Source organism: Penicillium cosmopolitanum (genome assembly GCF_028827165.1).
Source record: "Penicillium cosmopolitanum strain IBT 29677 chromosome Unknown utg000004l:1.0-4361866.0:1.0-4365735.0, whole genome shotgun sequence".
In the NCBI taxonomy this organism is placed as follows: domain Eukaryota; kingdom Fungi; phylum Ascomycota; class Eurotiomycetes; order Eurotiales; family Aspergillaceae; genus Penicillium; species Penicillium cosmopolitanum.
Window position 1 is genome coordinate 3244557 of NW_026622674.1, and position 23668 is coordinate 3268224.

At 51.3% G+C, this 23668-nt stretch overlaps 5 protein-coding genes across 5 annotated transcripts; 4 read left to right on the plus strand and 1 right to left on the minus strand.

Moving 5' to 3' along the window:
* Positions 1-302: 302 nt before the first annotated feature.
* N7509_002615 (phosphoribosylaminoimidazolecarboxamide formyltransferase/IMP cyclohydrolase) lies at positions 303-2394 on the plus strand (the record flags this gene model as incomplete). Its single annotated transcript, XM_056627252.1, has 4 exons — positions 303-318; positions 426-552; positions 673-2158; positions 2239-2394. 4 exons carry the CDS (start codon positions 303-305, stop codon positions 2392-2394), a joined length of 1785 nt encoding a protein of 594 aa, XP_056493047.1.
* Positions 2395-3818: 1424 nt separating this feature from the next.
* On the plus strand, positions 3819-4967 carry N7509_002616 (serine hydrolase domain-containing protein; the record flags this gene model as incomplete). Its single annotated transcript, XM_056627253.1, has 4 exons — positions 3819-3987; positions 4059-4169; positions 4230-4491; positions 4550-4967. The coding sequence occupies 4 exons, from the start codon at positions 3819-3821 to the stop codon at positions 4965-4967; spliced, it is 960 nt and encodes a 319-aa protein (XP_056493048.1).
* Positions 4968-9343: 4376 nt separating this feature from the next.
* On the plus strand, positions 9344-10166 carry N7509_002617 (uncharacterized protein; the record flags this gene model as incomplete). Its single annotated transcript, XM_056627254.1, has 2 exons — positions 9344-9793; positions 9858-10166. The coding sequence occupies 2 exons, from the start codon at positions 9344-9346 to the stop codon at positions 10164-10166; spliced, it is 759 nt and encodes a 252-aa protein (XP_056493049.1).
* Positions 10167-14705: 4539 nt separating this feature from the next.
* On the plus strand, positions 14706-16252 carry N7509_002618 (universal stress protein; the record flags this gene model as incomplete). Its single annotated transcript, XM_056627255.1, has 3 exons — positions 14706-15031; positions 15087-15477; positions 15527-16252. 3 exons carry the CDS (start codon positions 14706-14708, stop codon positions 16250-16252), a joined length of 1443 nt encoding a protein of 480 aa, XP_056493050.1.
* A 1380-nt stretch (positions 16253-17632) lies between these two features.
* Positions 17633-23116, minus strand: N7509_002619 (putative eukaryotic translation initiation factor subunit eIF-4F; the record flags this gene model as incomplete). Its single annotated transcript, XM_056627256.1, has 7 exons — positions 17633-17732; positions 17790-18163; positions 18226-18309; positions 18371-21613; positions 21803-22457; positions 22949-22957; positions 23076-23116. The coding sequence occupies 7 exons, from the start codon at positions 23114-23116 to the stop codon at positions 17633-17635; spliced, it is 4506 nt and encodes a 1501-aa protein (XP_056493051.1).
* Positions 23117-23668: the final 552 nt, after the last annotated feature.

Here is a 23668-nt window from a genome sequence, read left to right on the forward strand (position 1 = left end):
GCGCCCGCGAAAACCTTTTGAACCGCTGTATCATGTGACTGCTGAGTCATCGTTTACTAGCTTAGGAAATCGGAAGCTCGTGATTTGTTTGCCTGAAATTTGTGGCTGCCAACAACCCACCACCCCCGCGCCGATTGCGGCCAAAAGCCCCTCCAGCGGGACAGAATTATTTCTTTTCTTCACTTCAGCTGTACCCACGTTGCTATTTGGATTCAGGTATGTGCACCCCAACTTCAATTGAATCATCAATTGAAAGCCCCGCTTGATATTTCTGTATGCTAATTACCCTCAGTGTCGACATCATGTCTCAGAAGTCCGGTAAGGCACCTCTTGGCCTCGATATCACTTCCCGGAACTACTGCACAATAGTCTGGGGTTCCCGCTCAAACACAATGCTGATGCTCTCTTGTTTCCCTCCCCAACAGCTATCATCTCCGTCTATGACAAGACTGGACTGCTCGACTTGGCCAAGGGCCTGGTCCAGCAGAAGGTCCGTCTTCTTGCCTCTGGCGGTACCGCCAAGATGATCCGTGAGGCCGGCTTCCCTGTCGAGTAAGTCCCTTTAAAGACGTCATCACCATTCAAACAAGATGTGATGAGGCAGTTTCATAAGCACCAAAGTGGCTTTTGATAGTCTGTGATCGACATTAAATGCTAACAGTTGCTTTGCAGGGACGTCTCTGCCATCACCAACGCCCCCGAGATGCTGGGTGGCCGCGTCAAGACCCTCCACCCCGCCGTCCACGGTGGTATCCTCGCCCGTGACATCGAATCCGATGAGAAGGACCTTGCTGAGCAGAACATCTCCAAGGTTGACTTCGTCGTTTGCAACCTGTACCCTTTCAAGGAGACCATCGCCAAGGTCAACGTCACCATCGATGAGGCTGTCGAAGAGGTTGATATTGGCGGTGTCACTCTGCTGCGTGCCGCGGCCAAGAACCACAAGCGTGTCACCATTCTGTCCGATCCCAACGACTACCCTGAGTTCCTCAAGGAGCTCGAGGCTGGCGAGATCACCGAGCCCAGCCGCAAGCTGTATGCCCTCAAGGCTTTCGAGCAGACTGCCGACTACGACTCGGCCATCTCAGGCTTCTTCCGCAAGGAGTACGCCGGCAACGGTGTTTCGCAGCTCTCCCTCCGCTACGGTACCAACCCCCACCAGAAGCCCGCCTCCGCCTTCATGCCCCAAGGCAAGCTGCCTTTCAAGGTCCTGAACGGCTCCCCTGGCTACGTCAACCTGCTCGATGCGCTCAACGCCTGGCCCTTGGTCAAGGAGCTCAAGCAGGCTCTTGGCTTCCCCGCTGCTGCCAGTTTCAAGCACGTCTCTCCCGCCGGTGCTGCCATTGGTGTTCCTCTGAACGAGAAGGAGCGCAAGGTCTACATGGTTGATGACATCAAGGACATTGAGACCTCTGGTCTTGCTCAGGCCTATGCCCGTGCCCGCGGTGCTGACCGTATGTCCAGCTTCGGTGATATTCTCGCCCTGAGTGACATCGTCGATACCCCCACTGCCAAGATCATCTCTCGTGAGGTCTCCGACGGTGTCATCGCTGCCGGGTATGAGCCCGAGGCTCTTGCTATCCTGTCCAAGAAGAAGGGCGGCAAGTACCTTGTTCTGCAGATGGATGAGGACTACACCCCCGCTCCTGAGGAACAGCGCACTCTGTACGGTGTGCAGCTCACTCAGCACCGCAACGATGTTGTCATCTCCCCCAGCAAGACCTTTGGCAATATCATCACCCCCAAGGGCTCCGCTGCCCTTCCCGAGGCTGCCCTGCGTGACCTGACTGTTGCCACCATCGCCCTGAAGTACACTCAGTCCAACTCGGTCTGCTACGCCCTGAACGGTCAAATCGTCGGTCTGGGTGCTGGCCAGCAAAGCCGTATCCACTGCACCCGTCTGGCCGGTGACAAGGCCGACAACTGGTGGATGCGCTTCCACGACCGTGTCATCAACATCAAGTGGAAGCAGGGTACCAAGCGTGCCGATAAGAGCAACGCCATTGACCTTCTCTGCTCTGGCCAGACCCCCCGCAGCGAGGCCGAGACCATCGAGTACGAGCGTGTCTTTGAGGAGGTCCCCGCTCCCTTCACTCAGGAGGAGCGCGAGGCCTGGCTCCAGAAGCTCAGCGAAGTTGCTGTTTCGTCTGATGCTTTCGTAAGTTCTCCCATCGCCGTTCAGGCATTTATACTTTTTCCTCCTTTTTTGATATTCAGTGCTAACCGTGATATCTTCAGTTCCCTTTCATTGACAACGTCTTCCGTGCTGCCCGCTCTGGTGTTAAGTACATTGCTGCCCCTACTGGTAGCCAAAACGATACCCCTGTCTTCGAGACTGCTGAGAAGCTTGGCATCACTTTCGTGGAACAGGGTATCCGCCTTTTCCACCACTAAATGTTTATTGCGGATTTGGAATAATTATTCGAACGCATTTCGGTTCAAAAAAAGATACTTAGTTTATGATGATGATAGCTTTCTTGTTTATTAAATAGAAATTTACATATGTTCTTGATAATTGCTGGCCGATGTTATTTATCCCTTCCCTTTTTTTTCAATCTCTACCCTTGCCCTTTCAACACACCCCCCTCCGTTCTTCGTTGACCTGACTCAGAAGACAACGTTAAAATACTTTTTTGCGAAGCTAATATAATAAGATCCACTATAGACCTCTTAATTCAACACGAGTCGGACTTAGTTTTTGTTATCATGAGGACACTTAAGGTTCTTAAGTCCCAACTGACCCTTGTTGCACAAATTACTAGAACCCGAATAATGATTGGACCATGGCCGCACAAAGCCTTGGACTTCGGCTCAACGTCCTCTGTGATACGGAGAATGGCATGCGCAGTGCACAAGAAACAATTGTGAGTAAAGATTGAGTAGGGTGGTATTCAGGGCCAAGTATTCAGCAAAATTCGGAAGGGCAAATCCCTTGCCTCTCATACTACGGAATGAAGGGAGGGTAAACAAGTTATACTGTACCTTGGGTAGTTGCGATACAAATGCTCAAGGTAATTTCAATTTGACTTGGATTCCTAGGTCTCAAATGAAAATGATGCTTCTTGTATGTTAACCTGCGTTGGAATTCTTATAGGTCAATGGGTAGAGGTCTATTGGCTCGGCGCAAATGCAGCCCATTCTTTGCTTGCCAACTTTAATGTTTAGACCAATCATACTATCACTCTCCACACCTATAGCCCCAGATAAAGCCAATTTGTATGCATATAGACCCAAGCTAGCCATATAATTACTAGCCGAGACTTACTGCATTCCTAGTAGTCCAGGTAATACACAAATGGTTTAGTAACCCCAAAATCCTCACACACTGGAAGAATAAAGCCACAACGAATACCATGGCAGGAGCGATCAACAGGCCAGAGAGCTCATTTAATTATGAGTGACCACGGCACTCTTAAATAGCAACCCAAAATTCTATCCACCTGTTCAAGGCTGGAATCATATTATAATGAAGCTATTTTCATCACTATTGATACTTGGGACTGTCTTCTTCACCGATGTATTAGCAGCCCCAAGTCCATGTCCTCTAGTTGGACCCGCCTTTCCATGGCCTACGCCAAGCTCAACAAACAAACGTCTTGATACGGCGCGAAAAAAAGCTTTCTGCTCTTCTCGAGCCAATTTTCAAAGCTGCTAATGGATCCACAAACACCATCGCTGTTCAGGCATTCGATACATTCAACGACAGCCCATTGTTTCAATGGTCATATACAGCTGACAATCTCGATACCAACTTGGGTGTTAGTCATGTTGATCAAAACTCGGTGTTTCGCGTTGGGAGCGTTTCTAAACTATGGGCTATGTATCTGTTCCTTGCGGAGGCGGGCATGGATACACTTTCGGATCCAATTGTGAAATACGTCCCTGAGTTGCAATCAGCCGTCTCGGGTGATGCAATTAATTCCGTGCAATGGGCGAATGTGACGGTGGGGGAGTTGGCGAGTCACTTAGCTGGCGTTGGGAGAGACTGTAGGTGCCTTTTTTCTTTCTAGGTTGAGACATCCTTGAAGTTCTGCCGCTAATCGTTGGCCTCATTTCAGATGGTATCCTTGATCTTGCAGGGAACCCGTCAATGACCCAAATGGGATTCCCGGTGCTACAACCGGATGAAGTACCGCCTTGCGGAAATCCCGTACCTTGTAATAGGACACGTATGCTATCAATGTTCTAGACTGTTTGGCTTGATCTATGCTAACAATCTTCCATAACAGAGTTCTTTAACGGACTTCTCCAAAGGCACCCTACGTTTCCCATATCTGCGACCCCGGTATATTCGAATGCTGCATTCCAGATTCTCGGATATGCCCTAGAGGCAATAAAAAATGATACCTTTGAAAACCTTTTTGAGAATCAGCTCGTGGGGGCCCTAAAACTCAACCACACTTTCTACACCACACCGAGCCCGTCACTCGGAGTTATTCCCCAAGGCCAAGGCGCAAATTTCTGGAATATGGATTTGGGTGATGAAAACCCGTACGTGAGCTTAAATCCATAACTATCTAGGAGCATCTCCATATCTAATACTCCCTAGAGCTGGTGGCATTTACTCCTCTGCCAATGATATGGCAGCTCTTGGCCGGGCAATCCTAAACAGCACCCTTACGGATCCTCTCACAACAAGACGATGGCTGAAACCTCATTCTCACACATCTTCCCTCGCCTACTCAGTCGGAGCCCCGTGGGAAATTATATCTTTCCCCGCGCCCCGCTTAATTGACCTCTACACAAAGTCTGGAGATATCGGGACTTATTCTTCCATCCTTGCATTATCCCCAGACCATGGTGTTGGCTTCACAATTCTTGTCGCAGGTACCGGCGGCCACGTTGTCGTTGCAATGGTTGCCGACCTTGTGGCACAAACTATACTCCCCGCGCTAGAGTACATCGCCAAGGATCAAGCGCGCGTCCGATTCGCAGGGACTTACTCGGCGCCTAGCGGGGGGGGTTAACTCTTCCATTTCCATTGCCACGGACTTTGGGCCCGGTCTTAGAGTCACCAATTGGACCAGTAACTCGACGGATATGTTCCAATCACTTGCGACATTACGCGGCGCGAATGATACTTCTCAAATTACCATTCGACTATACCCCACCGGTCTCGAGACTCCTGGGAATATCTCGTTCCGGGCCTTAATTCCGCCAGATTTGGGCTTGACGCCTATTGGTCCTTTTACTGGTTCCTGCATTACCTGGGTCACTGTTGACTCGTACATATATGGGGGTGTTGGTCTGGATGAATTTGTCTTTGCGTTGGATGACAATCTGAGTGCGACTAGTGTATCGCCTCGGGTTTTACGTATCGACTTGCAGAGACAATACAGGACTAGTGAATGAGCTGTCGAAATTCAAAGCGAAGCCGAATTCCCTTTATATCGGCTCGACGAAGTGAGGCTCGGAAAAAATGCGCCAGTTTGACAGAGAGAGAGATTGTATGTCAGTCTCTACTTATCTATTGAATTGCAGTGCATACGCGGGTAAATAAATGAAAATGAAAATTGCGATATCATTGCCCTCCCACTTATTCTCCAGGAAACGACTGATGGAGTCGAGATGGTACTAGTACTACTATTACTACCTAGTAGTAGAGACAGATCCCCAGATACTAGTAGTATATCTCCAGATACCACTGTGGGTACCACTACTAACTGCTGAAGCCCTAGGGCCTCAGGCCCGTGGCTCTGTTAGCCTTGCGGCTTTGTGGCCTTTATACCTACAATCTAACTAATCTACTTCGAACACTCCGAATTATAATAACATATGGCAATGCCCAGCCACTGCCTCAAAACGCAAAGTGAGAATTCTAGTCTACAGACTATCTGAACTATTTATCCTCTAGTACTGATCGTAGAGTCCGTGCTTGAATCACAGCCCCCATTTCCTTACAAATCCACCAAGAGCCTCACATCCAAGAAAGGATTAGCTTTTCGCAATAAAGCCGTTAATGGGGCAACCCATAGCAATCAGATAGGACCCTCACCGTAAATTTCCGTGCGTCGGTCGGGGTAAGCCGGGATGGGCCAGTCCGATCACAAAGACGTGTATCCATCCATTCGGATACAGACGGGGGAGACAGGGCGCGCCGCGCTTCACACTAAGCTTTTCAGGGCATCAGCTGACGACATTCCGACGGAGCTGAGATCTTGCAGGACTTTTATCTCAAAGCGCGTGACCTTTCATCCGGCATCGCGGATGCTATAGGTGTGGTACCCCATACAGGTACAGGTACAGGTACAAGCACGAGCATGAGCACAAGCACAGACAGAAGCACAAACACAAGCACAGTGCACGGTGCATAGGCAATTGATCACCGAGCTCCAGTCAGGTGGACCAGGAGTTTCCGATACTGGTAGCACATCAGCCTAGCCTTATTTGGAGATAATTTTCGCATAGTAGGTGTCTACTAGTATGTGCTCTTCTTATCACCAGGGGGTGCGCCGAGATCGACGAGGATCGATGATCACCCGAGGGCGGCATAAAGTTGTGCATGGGCGGGTACTCCACGCGGATCCACGAAGTCCGCGTCGGCATCGGAGCTGTCGGCCGCCGACTGTGAGCGAAAAGGGAAATCGCAAAAATGCCGATGTTCCGGTCGCGGGGTTTTTTTTTTGTGCAGGGCGTGAGTCAGACTTGTCCTGTACATTTTATCTCCGATCTGGCGGGGTCGGAGTAATTTTTAACGCCAGTCTTTGGTACGTTTCTAGATTTGAAATAATGAACTTAATAAGATAGGGCTGGCACATGTTGGCAAGTTCCGTGAACCGGGATGCTGGTCTCCCCAGATAAAGTCACGTGGATGTGTACACAAGAAGTCAACGACTACTTTGAGTCGTACTATACTCACCAATTCCCAAGGCCATACTGATCTCCAGGGCTTATTGAACATGCTAGCTCTCACGAGAACGTACCTCAGAGATAACAATTTCAAGTTTGTGTAAAAAATAATAGTATAGTATGCCATGAACACAAACATATATTTTCAATCATACTATATCCTGGTACACCTGTGGGCACTCCGTCCCAAAGATGCAGAGAACCTTGGAAGCCTTGGAGATCATTGAATTACTACTAGCTCACCCATGGGCTGCTCCAGAGGCGTCTCATGCAGTCATCATCATACCCAGTAGTAGTAAGTAGTCATGTTTACCAACCATAAACACCCAGACAACAACAGCCTCAACGCGATGGTGTTGACATCATCAAGCTGTCAGAGTGGATCGGTTCGGGGGTTGGGTACGCCCACGCCGAGCGACGATACCTGGATCGTACTCTCATAACGTTCTTCAAAGTTGCTAGACGTCGGTCCCCACTGGTCAAACCTTACAGCTGGCTACTGTCGGCGCCTGACTCCGACTCGATTACTGATTCATAATCATTCTGGCCCCGGCTGGCCGCACGATTCCCAGGGATTCATCTGCAATGATTCTCTACGGTCGCGATCGCGAACCATCACTCGCCCAGCTGTTAATTCCGGAGCTTTGAATGATGTCGTTTATTTTATCTACAGATTGAAGGTCCACTGTTTCATGTTCGCGAAAAATGAGACGAGTGGGACGGCATTCGGTGTCGCCGGAGACCCTGGCCCACACCTTTACGAGATTATCGCCGGAAGAGGAGATTCGTATTCTTTCCTCTTTCTCTCTCTCTTCTTTTTTAGTTTACCTTCGTAGGGCTGGTGCAAATTTGGGTCAAGTGGGGAAGCTAGGCGTGAAAAAATGATAAGTTTAGCAGTGTCAGGCTGAAATGGGGATTCAGTGCGAGACATGTCCACTTCGAACCGTCTTTTGTTTTTTTGCAATGGCTTACAATGGAGTGCGAGTGTCAGTGCCTAATCGTAACCAGGGAGACAACACTTGATGAAGAAGGCGCAGCAGGGATGCTACTTGGATTGGCTTGGCGCCATGGAGATAGTGTTTACCTCAGTGTGCCTCATCGTACACCGCTGGAAAGGGAAGAGAGTACGAGCATTCCTGAATGAGACACCGCCCCCCCATCCGCGAATGGGGAGAGGCTGATCTCATCTCAGCTCAGCTGCGCCTACCCAGGGTTGTCCCCTGCAAGGATGAGGTGGAAGCGGGCTTATCGCGAAAGCCTAGGGATCCGAGCCAGGCAGAGATCAAGGAGGGAATTGGGTTGCCTCCGCATTCGCAATTGCGTTTTACATTGGACATTGGCATTTCCACGCGTTGGAGCGTGGGCCGTCTCAGGTATGTCGCAGCCTGGATGAATCCGGGGGAATGCAGCGACTTGCCAAGCTGTCCCATATTTACAGCCGCATTCTACCCTACGCATGGAGAGACTAAAAGCCGAATGTCCGGACAAAGGTGAGTGGCTGTGATAAACGGAGTTTGTAGATCACGACAACCTAGGAATCACGACACGATTGGAAATCAGCGGCTGACTGAGAAGAATTGGAAATCATTGTACGAGGATCCGTTATCCGTAAAGCCTAAAACCATAAAGCATACTCTGCACACAGAGTTGAATAATCGGAGAAAGGAGCAAACAACGTCCGGTTCGGTCGTAAAATTTCTTTGCTCCGCGGAGCGGCATTGGTCATCCGAGCGAGGAAAGTGGGGAAGCATTCAAAGGGTCCGGTCCGGGTGACTCATGACAATGGATTACTCAGAATTATCTAGAATCTTTGAGAGTGGGAGAGTGGGAGAGTGGGATTTACGGACATTGTCACAATTAAGGGCAATTGCTATTGTGATGAGTGTCAGAGTATTCTACACTCGTGCACTCCCTGCACTTCTGTACAGACTGTATTGAAGCGGTGTACATGCATATCCCTGGGGTAGACGAAAAGGGAAAGAGTAGAGCCAGGCAGTTGGGAAAATGAATAATAAATAATAAATAATTAAAAATCAAAAAATGAGAAATGAGAAATCCAAAAATCCCTAAAATTATTCAGCGGGCTCGGGCTCGGATCCACGCATAAATCGGTGGGGATCTTCGTCCGATCGGGTCCCGGACTTAGCACGGCTACGCGGGCGAAAATTATTATCTGCGTTGGATTTTCTGGGCTTATAACCATCCTGTCCCTCCGCTACTTCGATCTTACTACTTACTACTTACTACCTACACAACATCTGCTAACTACAAACTTCCTACATCTGAAGCTTGAACTTGCCCAGCAGACCTCAACAATACATACTAGTACTATCGATCTACTCCACGTCAACGAGTACCTCGCTACCCAGCCAACCTGCATTATCCACACCGCCTCCTCCCAACCGCGTCGTGACTGGATGATCGCAGTATTGAGTCACCACCTTGGCAAAACGAGTCATTTCCATCTGAGCTCATAAGCACCTCAACTGCCGCCATGGACCTCTCTTCCGTGTCCACTCCTACTACCCTCCCCAAGGATTCTTCCTTCTCCGCCGCCGCCTCCCCATACTTCGCTTCCCTCCAACGGAAGCGTCAACAGAAGAAGATGAGCATCACACAAACATACTACCTTGCTCATACCGCCCGCAAGAAGCTCACTCGTGAGGCTTCGCGGGCTGATCACGATCTCCGCCTACTGGTTGGCCATGCCAACCTCCTCGACAGCCTGATGCTCGATCTCGCCGATGCCGAGCGTGACCAAGAGCGCTGGTTTAACCAGACCGTTCGCGGCGCCACCAAGGAAGAACCCCGACACATCCAATGGGCCTCCACCGTCGTCGAAGAGCCCGAGGAGGATTGGGATCCGGAGGATGCCTCCGACCTGGAGTCGGAAGTCAGTGACAGTGATAGCGAAGACGATTCGGACTTTGATGAGAACGACTTCGTCATTAACACCCCCATTCGCCGCCGGGCTCCTTCGCCCCCGGCTCCCCCTCTCCATCCCCGAGCTGGAAGAGGAGGACGACGAGACCGATTCCGACTTTGAATATGATGACGAGGAGGACCTGGATGATCTCAGCCTAACCCGATCTCCCTCACGCCAGTCGCCGCCCGAGCTGCTGGCCGACGTGGACGACTCCTCCGAGGACGAGGCCACCCCTCCCTCTCCACCACAACCCACTCTCGAAGTCTTTGACGAGAAGGCGCCTACTACCATGGCCATTCCTCTCACCCCCGCCGACCAGGATTCACCCCATCTGTTTGAGCCAGGGTACTACGTTTCACAAGAACAGAGCACCATCATCGAGGCGTACTGATCTCGCCTGACTATGACGCCTCTTGTTTCTGCTCTTGTATACCACGAACTCTTGCTTTTGATTTGAAACTATTTATGATACCCTGATGGCTTGAACGACGAAGCGAATCCTTTTCAGCAACACCTCTTCTTTTATTTATTACATCATCTCCTCTTTTTTCTACCACGGCGTTTTGGAATGGCCGCATTTACGGACCATCATACATACATCCGACTCCAGTGGAGTCAGCATCTCATCTCACGACTACACTGATAGTCCCATCTGTTGCTATCTTTTCTTTATCTCATATTTTTTTTGGACTACCCACTGGAAATTGGGAACCAGATCTCCCTCCCCCCTCCCAAGTGCAGCGCACGAACAGAGGAGGGGTATGGTTTTGAGACGGTTTAACAGGGAACATGGAATTTGAATCCCGACCGGGCACATCTGATCTGTGCAAAGTACATAGAAACAAAAAAATACAAAGATTATACTACAGAACACACAGACTCCTACTCCTAGTAAAACACCAGGTTAAATCGGGCCCTGTCTTGCATTCCACCGACTTCCGTAGTTCGTTCAAGAGTCCTCCTTTTCCAACTCATTGGCCCCAACTGTCCCCAATGCCCCAACTGCCAACCACACCGGTTCAACGGCGCATGTGACCCATCGATGTCGATCGGACTGCATTGCCCTAGTGGATCTAGTGTAGGTTGTATGTAGGCTGTTGGCTGCTGCTAGTCTGCCCAACCAGATAACGCGGTGCTGGCGCATTCCTCACCGCTGGTGGATAGATCCAAGTCAAGGGGGGGGGTCGATAGTCTCCGATCATCGCGGCTAAGTCGGCATAGTCGGTCCGCTACGGATGCTAGTGTCGTGAAGGGTTTGTTTAGTTTAGGGGGGAAAGAAATTAGTGGGGCGGGTCAGGGTCAGGGCCAAGGTTAACAAGGTCAAGGTCAGCTGGCCGCGGACATGATGCGAGGAGGAATGCGGAGGACAGGACAGGATAGATAGGACTCAAGGAGGCTGGGAATTGGTTACGGAGAATAGTTATGTGTAGCGACCTGCGAAGTACGGAGTACCGATGCATGCAGACCATGTTGGGATGAGCGCATGTCGGCAGTCAATTATTGTCAATGCCAAGGTGATTGACGAAAGACGGGTCATAGTCATACTCGTAGTCATAGTCAAAATACGGAGTACTACGTAGTACTACAGTATCACATCTACTCCGTACAGACGGTTCTCCGCTGGGGCGTCGTAAGGCCGACAGATCCTCACTGCCCCAAGGTGCACGGAGGCTATTGGGTACGTACGAGTAGATACGGCGTGGTGCACGGAGTATCCAAGGCTTTTACCATTTGCGTTCTGCAAGGGAAGGTCCGTGTTTCTGCGATAGGGGCAGTTAGGAAACCTGACAGTGCTCCCCGAAAGAAGAGAAAGCACAAAGAATAAGCCCTGGAGGACAAGGGAAAAGTCGGGGTTTGTGATCGGCGATCTGCAAACTTATTCTCCCTTTGACTCGGACGTTGATGGCGTGCTACCATGGTACTCGCTGCTTTGACATGTGTGCAGAGTACTCCATCCGCCGTACAGAGTGCAGAGTTCAGAATAGCCCTGTACATCTGCAGCTTGAAGAACTGCTTTTTGAGTCGTTCTACTGGATTTAATTTCCGTATCTGGTTGAGGAGGCCTATGCTCATTGGCGAGTGCGAGAGCTTCAGGTTGAAGCCGAACTTTAATTGCGCTCTTGTAACTATTTTGCTGGGTACTACAGTGGTGTTGCAAAAGTTTGAAGTCTCTGATTGCCCTCCATCATCGACGGCCTTCTAATGGCAGAGTAGTAGCTACATAATATAGAATGGATTGGCCAATCTATTCCATATCAGGTAGCTAATCAATAGACTGAGATCAGGTGATCTCTGTACCCTACATATTTTGTACAAGTGAATCCCTTATATCAGTCCACTGTACTCGTACAACTTGAATGTACAACCATTTGAGAAGCGAATATCAATGTAGAGAAAACGACAATCAGAATGAGAATAGAGAAAGCAACTTTGCCATTAGACAGTCCCATACTGCATCGAATTGCATTGCCAAGTCTGCCTTTTTCAGGTTGCCTGGGGGTTCGTACCTACCAGCGTACCTACCGGCGTAGTCAAGACAACAGTTCCTGTGTAGGGAAGGTGCGCTCTTGAGCACTATACTAGTAAATAAACAACTTTTCCTTGGTCCGAGAAAGACCTGTAAAGGTTCTTGTCCTCCAATACTGGGCCTCTGCCCGCTGAAAAGGAGAATAATTCTAAGCATGGGCACGCAGGCTCAAATCGTCATCGTGATTATGGCGGTATATCAAAACATTCCACAGGCCAGAGTCACGGTGGGCCCGTGATCGCCAATGGGGGTGGTGCCTCTGTTGTAGTTAACACCTGGTCACCTACAACGTTTTGGTTGGCTCTCTGGCAGACCTGGCAAGTCATCTCACTTATGAATACACGAAGAATGTATGTCTGACAGAACTTGAAGCATAACCAAGCGGTTGCTTAGCCAAAATACACATCCGACAAGCAGGGATCTCTGGAAATATATCTGCGATGGACGATGTGGAGATGAGAATTGCCGAGAAGGGTTTCCGACTACTTCAAGACAGCCATTAGAACCGACACGATCCTATCACGAAGCCCAGATGCAAGAATTGCTGACAGGATTTCACACGAATTGACCACCGGAGCGGGTACAAACGTGAAGTCTCCCAAAACCGACCCGGTCGTCCGCGCAAGCGTACTCCTAGTAGCGCATGGAAGGCCAAAGGGACCCTCGATATTTCAGATGGCGGTCGTTTGACTTCAAGTTATGAGGGTGTAATAAAGGATAAGGTGCTGCCTCGAAGAATTCCCGGTATTATAACCGATCCGGACACACTGGCACTGGCACTCCATAGCCAGGTCAAGGACATCTCTGACGAGGGTGAAGTTGTCTGCTGATAGGAAGGATGTGAGGTCCGAACGAAACATAGTGCACCCGCAAAACTTCGAACGCACTACATCAGCGCCCACTTCGACGAGTATACCTTCCACCCCGGGAAGCTATCCGAGGCTCTTCAAGCAGAGCACAATAAGGGATTGTTGTGGCTTGTGCTAAAGGCCCAGTGTGCTCCTGATGGCGAAGCTGGGGAGAAGATATGGCCCATTGCCCGATGAGGAACCTGTTTTCTTGTATATTTATAACAGAGAAAGGCCTTTTCGACCCCTTTGGCATAGTTGAGACAGTGAACGCAGGAAGCTACAGATTCAGACAATGACCAACTAGTTCATGAGCAAGAACCACGTCTGAGAAAATATAAGACGCAAACCAGAAATCCCATGTCTTTACAACGCGTCGCGAGCACTCTCAACACCGGTATTCGGAGGTCGTCCCCTTGAGAGGTTTCTTTCTCGGTAAGGAAGACTATAAAGCGCATATGCTTGAAGGAACCTGCAATGAGCGCAGTGTACAATCGCGACAAACTACTTGCCCCCTCTCTTAGGTCATGCAATTTGCCTACTCTGAGTAAGTATCTTCTAGAGGCAAATTGACAGCCTATGTGCGCATCGATGCTGACCCGAAGTCAACAGTTTCTGTGTCGATATTTGATGGGCCTCAAGGTTCTTCAACAAAATCTTCACCACCGCCGCAAATACCACGAACAATGGCTCAACAGAGCCGGGGCAGTACCCCTCCTTCCTCCTGCTCTTCATCACTTTTCTCCTCTTTCTCCCCATCTTGGTAATTGTGTATTTCTTTATACAAATGGACTTGGTTTGAATACGCGAAGCGATATGCCTGAGGCTGCATTCATGGACAGTATGGATTTCGTCGTGTCTCGATCCATTGGCATCGCAAGACTGTGCAGAATTCTTCTGACAGCTGTCTCCAACAAAGCAGACGGTCGGAAGTACGCGGTTCATGACTCTTTGGAGAAACACACTAGATAGATTTTTGAAAGGCTGTATAATGTCAACGGAGACCACGCGTGTATCTATCTACGGTTTGTATACAATGTCATACTCTGATTTTATTGGTCGGACCACATATTGTCCCGAATGAGTAAGCATCATATCGATAACCCCTTACCGCCTGCGGAATTAGGCGACCCCTCGCTGCAAGCGTCACCATCGCGGTCACCCCGTCCCTTCCATCTCCAGCAAAACCTTGGAATCTACTGTGAAACATGGAGTCACGCATTTGCAAGAGTGGAATCTACAGCAACATTCCCGTGGCCGCGGTGCATGACTGAGCATATCACTCAAAGCTGCCTTCCAGTGTTGACATTCGCATCGTGTGGGACCATCTCCATCCATCTCCACAAACCACAGGACCCATGAGCACAGACAAAGCACAGCACCGAGCAGTCTCCTGATCAACACCTACTGATCCCCGGTCAATCGGCTCCCACCAGATCGGCGCAGCAGTCCGAGTTTTAACAAGAGAGCTCCGTAGAGAGCTCGTCTCCCAGAACAACAGACATCCGGACCACATCTCGCAGTCGGCCGGATCTCATCTACCCCTCGCTGCATGATGTCAGCTCCGCCTTCCCCTAAACCTTCAGTCGAGTCCGACGACCGTCCCAGTACAAGCGAAAGCGCACAACAGTCGAAAAAAACCGGTCATACTCGCAGCATTTCGTTTGAAGATACAAAGGCGCGCGATCACAGCCCACGTCGGCGTTCGATTCAGTTCAATGTGGGCGCCGCGGAAGCCCAACTCCCTACCCGCTCACTGAGCTTCAAGGAAAAACGGCTATCTTTCGGAGGGGAACACTTGATTAAAGAGGAAGAAGATGAGGCAGAACGGGAACAGCGACACCAATCCATTCCTCGCGGGTCGTCACCCCCACCGCCAAAGTACGTTCTGCTTGGATGATCAAGGTCCCCTTGTCAATACTGACCCGTGGCATAGAACATACGAACGAGGTGTTTCATTCGACACATTCGACAATCGCGATGCTCCCAACTTTTCCCTGACTCTAAACTACAAGCATAAGGGATACCAAAGTACCCGCCGAAGTCGGACCTTTTTGTGCGGCACAGACCAGAATGACTACTCCGAGTTTGCGCTAGAATGGCTGATCGATGAACTGGTCGACGATGGCGACGAGATTGTCTGCCTTCGGGCAGTAGAGAAAGACTCGCGCATGGCGAGCGAAGCGGCGATCGAAGAAGGCAAATACCGCGAGGAGGCTAAGAAGCTGTTTGAGCAGGTCATGCAGAAGAATAGTCAAAACGAAAAGGCAATCAGTCTAGTTTTGGAATTGGCTGTCGGAAAAGTGGAGGAAATCATACAGCGCATGGTATGTCTATTCAATATGCCCACCATCCGCCATGTCTAACACAATGCAGATTCGTATATATGAGCCTGCCATGCTGGTTGTCGGAACACGAGGTCGCAATCTGAAAGGCGTGCAAAGTCTCCTACCGGGATCCGTCTCCAAATACTGTCTGCAGCAATCGCCCATTCCTGTGATTGTCGTCCGTCCATCACCGAAACGGGAGAAGAAGAAAAAGAAGCGACGCGCAGACCCGACCCGACGGAGCTACAACCATATCCTTGAGCTGAGCGAAAAGCGGGGTAGTGGACTTTTCAACCCCAATGCCAGTACAGAAAGCGAGGTCTCCAAGCTGCCCGACGAAGAAGCTGCTGTCGCCAAAGCGCTGGGTCTCCCAGCCTCCTACTCCCATGCGAACTCCCGCAGCTCTCTGTCTGTATCAGACCGCAGCAGTATCAGCCAAGACGAGTCTGATTCTCCGTCTCCTGTTCCATACTCGCTTGATTCAGTGGTGATGAAGAGCCCATTGAATGGTAGCCCTGCTAGCTCGGAAGAAAGCGTGAATGTCAGCGAAGATACGCAAAGGGCAATGTCGCCAGGGCCACCGGCTCGATCGCGTTCACCACCACCTGAATATGACTCGGCAGATGACACATCGTCGATAACAAGGACTTCCACCGCAGAGAAGACCGATGGAGAAGATTCAGACGCCGAAACATCCTTGCCTCAGGCCCGCGTTCCCATTCCCGTGATCGAAGTGTCCAACGACCAGGAGAAAACAGAACCGCAGGAACAATAATGTGGTCCCATACATCATCACCTTTGGCTCACATCTGATAAAGCCCCTCGCCGCACACACTCCACTCAACTAACAGTCATGCCTTATGCATTCTTCGTACACATCCAGATCCACCTTGCATGGCCTGGCCCATATACCCTCATGAGCGCACACAATACCCCGCCAAGCCAATGACTCCTATTCTATCATTCTATTCCCAGCTCAAGTCCTCTCTGCTCTGCTCTGCTCTGACTTGAGACATTCAATAAAGACTTTTTCCATTGGGACCTTTGAAAAGTAAGCATACGACATGGCAATACCACAAGTGCACGCCTTCTATAGATCTCGAAACTTTCAAGTTCAAGTTGGAAGCAGGGGACAATTCCCGAACCTAGTCCCGAAGTATGGTAGAAGACTACTACTAGTAAGAATGGAGACCAAAGAAAATGCCAAATCTGGGTTAAATAATATAATCGGGAAGTATCATTGCGGACTGTTTTACCCTATCCTCTTGCTACATACCCTAACCTAACAGCAAGAGGAAGGATTATACTACAACTTGAACCAACCAACCGGGCTTTCGCGCTGGCTCCTACCTAGGATCAACCAACCAAGCCCATCTGCAATCTCAACCAACCAAAACTCAGCAAAGGAGCCAAGAAAAGGGATTATCATGATAGTAGTAATAAAAAGCTAGAATCAGAGGAGGATAAAGGATAAAGGAAAAAGACGAGAAGAGAAGAGAAGAGAAGAGAAGAGGAAGAGGTAGAAGAGAGAAAAAAAGATGTGAAGATTGTACACTATGAAGGTTTCGAGATGAAAATTCAAGTCCTTCCGAGATCCAGTCGAATTTCGAAAGATAGTAGATCCCCCCCTCCCCTCCTTTCCCTTTTCCTTCACGCCCCCTTTCCCTCCCATACCATACCATAGGGAGAAGATTGATTGGAGATGAAGAGCAAAATGGAGGGAGAAAGAGAGACCCGAATGAACTCTCCGATAAAAGAATCTCAAAGATATAAGAGACGAAAATAGCCGAACACACAAAAAGCCATAGTCCCGGGGGGAAATGACCGACCCTGTTGGAAAATGCAAAGGGGGGAGGGGGGAGGGAGGGTTGTCGAGACTTGATTGAGAGTGTGCAGTGCATCGAGGAAATAGAGTTGAGGCACGGGTCTCAAGAGCATGGGTGCGCAGAGATGGAGCGAGGCAAATGAACATACAATGGAGAAGAAGAAATGGGAGGGAAAAGGAAAAGGAAAAGGAAAAGAGGAAAAAACAGAAAAGGGAAATCTTTTGGGGAAACCGAGGAAAAAGAGAAAATGGAAAAGCGTTGATCATTACTCCTAACGAATCTATGCTGCGTTCTCGCCGTCCTTGGACGGTGTTTTGGATGGCCGGCGCTCAGCGGTGGCGGGCTGGGACTTGGTGAGCATGGGGGGAGGTAGGGTTGGAGGGAGGTGATGTGGCCATGTTGTCCTTGTCTTCCAGGGCAGCGAGGGCACTGTGGAGGGTTAAGTTAGTATTGACAAAGTGAGGTTTGATATCTGGCTGAACATACCTGAAAGCGTTCATGGATGAAGAGGCCTCCTTGTCCTCCTTCTTTCCGGCTTGACTGGCGCTGCGGCTCGAAGCAGCACTGTCATCGCTGGCGCGGACCAAGTTGCCACCAGGGCCTAGGTTCTTGCGGCCGCTGTTGCTACGGGATCCAAGCAGGCTGGACGGACCGAAAGACATAGGCTGGTTGGGATTGCGAGTAGCGCGCAGACGGCGGAGATCGTCACTACCGACCTTGCTGGAGGCATAGTCGGGGGGCGGGGCTTGTTGACCGTAGCGAACATCTCCACGACCCATGGCCATCCGACCACCACCACCGCCACGGTTGGACTGCTGGCGCTGACGCTCCATCTCTTGCTCTTGTTGAGCACGGGCAGCCTATCAAAAGGGTTAGAATGTAAGACTTCAATAGAAGTAGTAGTTTTTGTGTTAGAACATACCTCCTCGCGAATCTGTTGAATAGTCTTAGGACCCTTGTCGGAGTCCTTGGACATCCAACGCTTGGTACGCAGATCAATGATATCCTGGAAAACAGCAAGTTAATACATCATCATCGGTTAGAAGAAGAAAGGGGAAGAAACATACCAAAAGCATGAACCTAAGACGGCTAGGCAGACCGACAGTCTCCATCATCATGGTGATGCGAGCGAAGTAAGCATCCATCATGGCGTGACCCTTCTCAGAGGCATCCAGGCTGGAACCAATGGTACGCAGAAGGCTGGTCAGAGACTCAACTTCGGCCTCATCGGGAATACCATCGTAATCGACCAGCTTTTTGACACACTCGTGCATGATACGCTCAGTCAACATACCAAGCTTGTAGAGCTCACCAATGAACTTGACGAGACCAAGACCACGACGCTTGGCGGCAGCAGCAATGTAGTACTCATCGGACAGCATGGCAACCTCCTCGCTGGTACCCTCGGGCTTCTCGGGCAGGTTGACCTTCCAGCCCCGCTCGAACTCCTCTTGACAACGGTTGAGCAGGTACTTGCGGAACAGGTTACCACCAGCAACAACGTTGCCGTTCTTATCACGGATATTCTCATCCTTGATTTCCAAACTCATGCTCTCAAGCATAGCCTTGCAGAACTTGGCGTACATGGGGGCCCAGTGAGCCTCGTCAGTAGCCTTCTCGAAGGTGAGTTGGATGACTTGACGGAGAGTGCGGCCGTCAGACTCATCCTTGGATTGGGAAACAATGACCAAAATTTGTTCAGCGATACGGTCAAACTTCTCGGGAGTCATCTTGTTGAGAGCAGCCTTGACCTTACGCTGCACAACATCCGGAGCCATGTAGCCCTCACTGCCACCGGGGGTAGGGCCGGAAGAAGCCTGACCGACGCTACGAGGCTTCCAACCAGTGGCGGTAGTCTGGATAGCCCTGAGATCCATACCGGCAGTCAAAGGCATAGACTTGTTCTGATCCTCCTCCTTCTTTCCGGGGTGCTTCTTGCTGGCATTGCGACCACCCTTGCTGGAAGCGACACGGGGAGACATGGGCATGTTAGAAGAGTTGTTGCGGCTCATGCCAGGAGCGCCCATACCCACGGGACGGGGGAAGGCGCCAAAGGGACCGTTGCGGCCGATGGAGGGGTTGACAGGGGGCATGCTGTTACGGCTGCCGGGGGCACCGAACTGGCCCATATTAGGGAATCCACCCATTGCACCACCACCACGCGAGTTAACGCGGGGACCCATGCCGCCAGGACCGGGGCGGGCAGACTGAGGACGAGCGGAGTCGGAGGGGTCTCCAAGAGTTTCCCGAATACGGTTATCCCAGTCAATGGACGGCTTGTCCTTGTATGCGGCCTGGAATTGGAGCAGGAAGTCACGGTCATAATGGAACTGACGACCAACCGGGGAGCTGGCGTTCAGGGCAAGGTTAGGGGCAGTGACGGAAGAGGGATAGGTGATCTTGCTGAGGTCCTTCAAGAACTGGGCGTTCTGTAGAGACTTCATAGCAGCACTTGGTTGAGCAGGCTCGGTGGGCTTGGGAGTATCAAGCTTCAGCCCAGCGGGCTTCTTAGCGGTAGCGCTTGCAGGCTTTCCGGGGGGTCCCATGGACATATCCGACGAAACAGGAGTAGCGGCGCCGCTATCACCGGGGGTGGATGTCTCAGTGGCAGGGAGGCCACCCTTCTTGAGAGACGCGAAAAGATCCTCACGCTCCTTGAGGGCGGACTCATCCTCGGCGGTGGCAGTCTCGCCCTTGGCACGAGCGGCTTCACGAGCGAGCTCGCGCTCCTCAGCCTCGCGCTCGGCCTGCTTCATATTCTTCTCGTAGTTCTCAAGGTCCTCGCGCTCCTTGCGCTCGGCAGCCTCCTTCTTCTCCTGCTTTTTGCGGTTGTAGTCCTCTTCAGCGGCACGTTCCTTAGCCTCAATCTCGGCCATCTCACGCTCAATGGCATCGAAATCAATCTCATCGTCATCGGCAGGGGCGGCAGGGGCGGGGGCGGCAGCGGGAGCAGCGGGAGCAGGGGCAGCGGGAGCAGGGGCAGCGGGAGCAGGGGCAGGGGCCTTCTTGGGCTCTTCAGCGGGAGCAGACTTGTCGTTCAAGCTCAACTTCTCCAGAGCAGCGGAGGGATCGGTGCTCTCCTCCTTGGGCTTCGCAGGTTCAGCCTCCTTGGTATCCTTGCGAGCGGCCTCCTCAGCCTCACGCTTCTGCGCGGCCTCGTCTTCTTGAATCTTCTGACGGACAGCATCCTTCAATTCCTGCTTCTTCTCCTCATCGGTCTTGGCGGCGCTGGCCTTGCTCTCAGTACGGCTGTGATCCGACGCGCTGGCGGTGCGTGGGGGAGGAGTCGAGGTGGGAGTAGCAATCTTCACCGGGGAGGGAGTGGCACGGGCAGGGGAAGCGGGGTTCTTGTCGAATGTCTTGACGGCACCACTGCCAGGATCCTTGATAACAATCGCGCTCTTCTTGGAGGGAAGAACAAAGTGTGACTTCGCAGGGGCGGGGCTGTTGGAGGATCTGCTGCCAGTGTGAGCGTGACCGGAGCCAGCCTGAGCGGGCTGGCCAAGGCTCGAGCCTGGACGGTCAGTAGAAACTTGAGAAGGAGTGCGGGAAAGAGGGGTCGCCTGCGGCGGCTGAACAGGGTATTGACCAGGCAGGAAGCCAGCCTGGGGGTTGAAAGGCATGCCGGGACGAGGTTGAGGCGAGGGAGGCATGTATTGCTGTTGCATGCCATATCCGGGGTTGTAGTAGCCGTAGTTGGGATCGTAGGGAGGGTAGGGAGCCTGATGTGATTTGACCAATGTTAGATAGTGTTCCCAATTGCCGGCTTCAGGCCGGAGGTCTGGGGGAGTAAAATTGGTCGAGAAGACACGGGGTGGTCCTCGTTTCTGATAACTGCCACGCCGGGCGGGTTTATGGGTGTTTGAAGAACGGGAGGGGTTCTGGGATCTCACTGTTTGGGGACCCATGTGCTGGCCATAGGCGCCATACGGCTGGGGAGGCATCTGGCCGGCCATGGGCACTGGGTTCATCTGGGGGGTGGTTGGGTGCGCGTTGGCGAGGGCCGGGCTGCGGTTTGCCTGGTGAGGCGAGTTCGGGAAAGGGGCCAACGGACGTCCCTGGTTAGGACCGTGGAATTGAGGGCCCATGTTGGGGCCACCGCGAGGCTGATTGGGAGTCTGGCGGAAGTTGGGACCAGGTGAGTATGGCATCTGGCCTTGGTAGCCTGACTGAGAGTATCCGCGACCGCGTCCACCTTGGTGAGGGTATCCGCCACGCCCGGGGCCGCTGCCCATGTGGTTGCTCATATCGCTGTGGGTAGACTGGGAGGATTCGCGTCGGAGGTGCTGAGGACCGGGGCCGAGAGGTGCCTGTAAGGATGGGCGCATCTATGTGAGCAGCAAGTTAAAATGTGGGGACTCGGAGAGAGAGAGAAGGTTTTTTCTTTTTTTTTTTTCTGCGCGGTCGCGTCCCGCGTCTCCATGCGACATTGCGCACAACCACATTTCAACCCGAACAATAGTGTAAAAATCAAATAAACGAGGGACGATGCAACTTACGTTGTTATCACCAGACTCGCCGAAGCTGCCAAAGTTGGGAACGTTTCCTTGTCCCTGGTAGGTGGATGGGGGACGGCCACCGCTGGAGGCGGGCTGAGGAATGGGCGAAGGAGAAGTCTGAGGCGAGGTCACACGCGGGTTTGTCGAGGGAGCACCCAGACCAGACTGCGACTGGTTGTTGGCGAGAACGGCGGGATTTCCCATGTTCGGGGAGCTTTGAGGGTTGGCGAAGCCGAACTGAAGACTCTGTGGGCGGCTGGCCGAGCCACCGTTGGGCATGTAGCCGGAGGTACCAGCGGATGTGATGGTTACGGAGGGCTTGCGAGAGTGATCACCCTGAGAAGCAGTTGTCGCAGCAGCCGGAGCGGTTGGGGCGCCATTGACGATGGTCACACCCGAGGCGGCCTGCTGGGGTTGTTGGGTTTGCATGGGGTTGCCGTTCACAGGAGATGCTGAAGTCGACTTCCCATGTTGCGCCGAGCCACCCACGGTGACGGGAGCGGCGGTTGAGTCCGTCGCGGACTTCTTCGTTGCGTTGGCGTAGGACCTGGCCGGTGCCGAAGCAGTGGCAGCCAGGGGGGGTGTTGGAAGAGGTAGTGGTGGTGGGCGGGTTTGAAGCAGAGGTAGCGGTGCTTTGTCCTTGTTGAACGCCCGACTGAGGAGGGTTCGAGCTCATTAGACAGGTGGTATCCACGTCTGATGCGTAGAGGGGGGGGGGGAGGGGAGTGGTTGCAGAAGTGAAAGTGAAAGTGAGGTCAAGATACGGAAGAGGCTCTCTTTCGTCAAGGCCACATCCAAACCTAAGAAATCTGCACACACAGACCGATTAGGTTAGAACCAGTTTTGATGTGGAGGGGAAGTGTTTTTTTTTAAAAAAATTAATGGTCAAATCAAATCGAAAAGAAATGAAAAAAGAAATGACCCAGAGAAACAACGCGAGTGATAGCGTTTGAACCCCGATGTTTGGTTGAAACAAAAATGTGTGGGTGGGTTGGGGAAGGGCAAAAAAATCCGAGGGAAAAAAAAAGTTGGGTTTCGGTGGGAAAAATTTGGGGCGTGGGTTTTGGGTGGATGCGACGAGGCAGAGACAGCGACGACAACACTCGGGATTCAGGAGAAGGAGAGGGAGAGGGGATCAGAACTCACTCAAATTCGCTGAAGAGGAGACAAGCTGCTCTAGAGTTCCTCAGAGGGTGAGGAAGGGGGAAAATATCAGTAAAGGTTGAAGGGGGGTAATAAGTGTATTCTATTCCAGTACTCTAGTAGTATTCACTATGTGTATGTATGTATGTATTCTCCGCCACCATATGACATCGACTTGACTGAATTAAGTCTAGTAGTAGTAGTCTCCTCCGCAATTACTTCCAGTCTTCCTTTCCTAAATTGACTATCATCACCCCCCTTTGACTCATTTATGACACGCTGCTGACTCTGATATTGACTCGATTCACCTGATTCATTCAATACACAATCCGTCACTTCATTGTTTCTCCGAGTGGAGCATCTCACCCACAGCCCAAGCCCCAAGCCCACACTTTGCCACAACAGCCCCGGATCTAGCCTTTCACCGTTTACTTATACAATCAGTATAATATTATAGTTGATATAGTTATGTTTTAGGATAAATATTTTGGTATCTTGGAAGTTGAACTCTGGTTGATTCGTAAATACCCCGTACCCCTGGGATACATCTCACAGGGATACTAACTAATACATACACACATGCATTCCTAGGATCGACTGCCCGCCTTGCATCTGCGCGATCTTTCCGTCTGCAGGCCCGATTCTTCCGACCGGATTGATTCGGGCTGCTACTCCACCCTCGCCTGTCAGATGTAGTCGATGTAGTCTCCAGTAGGTACGAGT